The sequence below is a fragment of the Camelina sativa genome, chromosome 15 (assembly GCF_000633955.1).
Source record: "Camelina sativa cultivar DH55 chromosome 15, Cs, whole genome shotgun sequence".
Lineage (NCBI taxonomy): Eukaryota > Viridiplantae > Streptophyta > Magnoliopsida > Brassicales > Brassicaceae > Camelina > Camelina sativa.
Genome location: NC_025699.1, coordinates 29,890,057 through 29,893,540, shown reverse-complemented (window position 1 = coordinate 29,893,540; position 3,484 = coordinate 29,890,057). Strand labels below are relative to the sequence as shown.

At 42.3% G+C, this 3,484-nt stretch overlaps 1 protein-coding gene across 2 annotated transcripts; it reads right to left on the bottom strand.

The window, feature by feature from the left end:
- LOC104747885 lies at positions 777 to 2,799 on the bottom strand. Of its 2 annotated transcripts, XM_010469597.2 has the most exons (3): positions 2,771 to 2,799; positions 2,154 to 2,687; positions 777 to 2,042 (listed from the first exon to the last, which is right to left on the bottom strand). In XM_010469597.2, the coding sequence occupies exons 2-3, from the start codon at positions 2,628 to 2,630 to the stop codon at positions 1,932 to 1,934; spliced, it is 588 nt and encodes a 195-aa protein (XP_010467899.1). In that variant the 5' UTR covers positions 2,631 to 2,687; positions 2,771 to 2,799; the 3' UTR covers positions 777 to 1,931. The 2 variants fall into 2 exon arrangements, with proteins under 2 accessions (XP_010467899.1, XP_010467898.1); XM_010469596.2 differs by having other exon boundaries at positions 777 to 2,687.

Sequence of the window (3,484 nt, the reverse complement as noted above, 5' to 3'; positions counted from 1 at the left end):
CAAGTTCATTGCAGACTTTAAGTGGTCAAACGCAACCTGCGCCTCATGACTCCATTCAAAACCCTCCTTACGCAAAAGGTCAGTGAGGGGCCTAGCAATAACGGCATAGCCTTTGACAAAGCGGCGGTAGTAACTAGTCAACCCCAAAAACCCGTGCAACTCCTTCACAGTACGAGGAGAAGGCCACTTGGTCATCGCCACAGTCTTTGCAGGATCAGTGGATACCCCTTCAGCAAAAATCACATGGCCCAAATACTCCACACGAGACTGTGCAAACAAGCAGTTTTTTCATATTGGCAAACAAGTGATATTTGGCAAAGATCTCCAAAACCACCCTCAAATGGTCCAAGTGAGCCGTGAGAGTAGCAATGTAAATCAAGACATCATCGAAAAATACCAAGATGAATTGACGAAGGTAGGGGCGGAATAGTTCATTCATTAACCCTTGAAAAGTAGCAAGAGCGTTTGAGAGACCGAAGGGCATGATGAGAAACTCATAATGTCCATCATAGGTGCGGAAAGCAGTCTTCTCAAAATCTTGCTCCTTTATGCGTATCTGGTGGTAGTCAGCACGCAAATCCATTTTAGAGATTACTTTAGCGCTGTGCAACTCATCAAGCAATTGATCAATAACCAAAATGGGAAACTTATCCAGTATAGTAGCCCTGTTCAATGCTCTGTAGTCAACATAGAAGCGCCACGACTTGTCCTTTTTGCGTACCAACAACACTGGGCTAGAAAAAGGACTATGACTGGGACGAATCGTACCCGCCTGAAGCATTTCCTTCAACCAAAGTCTTCATGATCTCCTTCTAAGCGTGAGGATAACGGTAGGGCCTTACACTGACTGCATTAACACCCTTCACCAGTGGAATTGCATGTTCCCTGCCCCGAACCGGTGGTAACCCCTTGGGTTCCTCAAACATGTGGACGTACTCCTACAACACCTGGGATATTGCTACAGGAATCTCTTGCTCCAAGTGAAGGACCGTCGTACTATAACAAGCCATAGACTAAGTAGGCTCTGCAAAAGGATATGCCAGCTAGAGAGTAGCATACAAACCCCGCGTGTCTACTTCACCAAATAAGCGTACCAGCTCACCTTGATACTGGAATGAAAGCTCACGTCTTTCCCAGTTGACGTTACAATCACCCAAAGTGCGAAGCCAATAAACCCCCAAAATGACATCCACTTGACCAAGCTCCAAAATGATAAATTCAGACACAAACGACCAACCCTACATCAAAAACTTTAACCGACGACAAATGCCACTCCTCTTGGCTGTGATACCTGTGCCTAACACAATAGTCAGGTCACCAGAGGACTGATCCTGGAGGTTCAAGCATTTAACCATTGCCGGAGTGATGAAGTTGTGAGAGGCCCCACTGTCGATGATCATCGTGACTTCACCATTTGAAATGACTCCATTCAGCTTGGTGGTCATAGGAGAAGAAAACCACCCCATATACGAGCTGTAGGATAACTCCACACTCTGTCCTGCTTTCACCATATCATATGCATCCTCCTCTTGATGGTCTTGTATCACCTCCACCATATAATCGTCAAGAACGGTAAGGATTTGTAGTTCCTTATTCGGACACTCATGACCTCATAACCACTTGCCATGACACTTAAAACATAAACCTCTGCGGCGCATGTCATCCAAATCTACATTGGAATGGTGGCGTTGAGGACGAAGAGACACACTGGAGCTCTGCTTCTCGGTAGGCTTACCCACATCCGATACAACCGGCTTCCCTTTCCACATCACCACCGACTTCGACTACTGCACCCGAGTAGAGGGATCAGGGTCCCCACTAGGCAACTCCTTTAGCATCACCTTACGCAAAGTGCTAGTCTCCATGGAGAGAGCCACTGCTACCATTTCGGGTAAGCTCTATGGTTTCATCATGTAGACTAACTCCTGCGTCTATGGCCGCAACCCATTCAAAAAGATCCCTTCCAGTTTGTGGTCATCCAACCCGGAAACCTGAGCAGAGATATCTTCGAACAGCCACACATACTCCACCATGGATCCAGTCTGCTTGATACATAAGAGAGTCTGACTCAGCCCTATGATTCTGAGGTTACCAAATTGCAAAAATAATCGGTCCTTGAAGTGAAACCAGTTAGAGAAAGGAACTTTATTCACCTCCAAGTTATACCATCCCAAAGCATCACCAGCCAAATGAACGGAGACCAGATCCAGCTTCTCCATGTCATTAAAACCACCAATCCAGAAATACCGTTTCACCAATGAGAGCCAACCATAAATACGCTCACCATCAAACACCGACATCTCAGAGTTCTTTAACAAATTATCCCTAAATCCAGGGTTAAAGTCACCTTGTTTAGTATCAGCATGAGAGGGAAAAACCTGCTTGCAAAAATCCAGAGAACAAGAGCGATCAACGGAGCTAGACGTTGGAGAGCCTTGATGCTCCTCTGCCGGAGGAAGACGGAGTAAGAGCTTCTCTATCATCTGGTGAAGCTGCTTCGATCGCACCCTTTCTTCATGAAACTGAGTCGTGAGCATGTTGATGCGCTCAAACAGCTCGAGAATCGGATATGAGTCAGAACCCGGCGACACCGCGGACTGAATCGGTGACAACAGAGACTCGAGCACCATAGTTACACGAACACGGCGAGAGAACGACCCGGTTCACAATGCACCAATTTGATAAGACTGTAAACGGATATCAGATAATATTAAGCTCAATCGATATACAAAGCAGGTGATTAGATCATCATCTTATCTAAATCACTTACCCTCAGATCCCACGTAGGAGAAATTGTACATCAATCTTGCATAAAAAGCCAGATACATTGCATTTTCTTATTTATAGTTGAGGTGACAGCTTAAACCAGATATTTTCCCTCAACAACCATGTGTGTTCATCATCTTGCTTCTCATAAAATATCTGCATCCAACGGTCCTTTTAATTAGCATATTCACATGTGCCAGTCGCCGGACGTGCTGCCTTCTTCCTCACGTAAACCTGGAGTGGTTTATCACAAACACATACAAATAGTAACTACTTACCATAGATATGTATTTTTAAATTTAAAATATTTAATCTTATATTGTATATAAAAGATTTTTTCTATCTTATTGCCATTGAGTTTTTCAATTGAAAAATTATTCTTTCATAGATTGCAACATATATCTGAAACTTATGGAATAAAAAAAATATTGATCTACTTATACAATCCTTCTCATGTAAATTTAGGAATTTATTGTGTCCCATTCAAAATTGTATTATCACTTTTTCTTATAACTTTACTAAAACAGTTTTTATTAATAATATTTTCCATCCAAATAAAAATCATCAATTTATTAAAAGAAAGTTTTTGTGCTTATATGTAAAGCCCAAAATTATTCTCACATTTTTTTTCTGAGAATTTGTTAGAAATACTCTTTTTCTAATATACCTTTTTATTTTTGTTTTTGTTTCATTTTTACCCTTTTTTACACAATTAAAA

Coding starts and splice junctions, on each gene's coding strand:
- LOC104747885 (XM_010469596.2), bottom strand. CDS start 2,630: ATGGTGCTCGAGTCTCTGTTGTCACCGATTCAGTCCGCGGTGTCGCCG.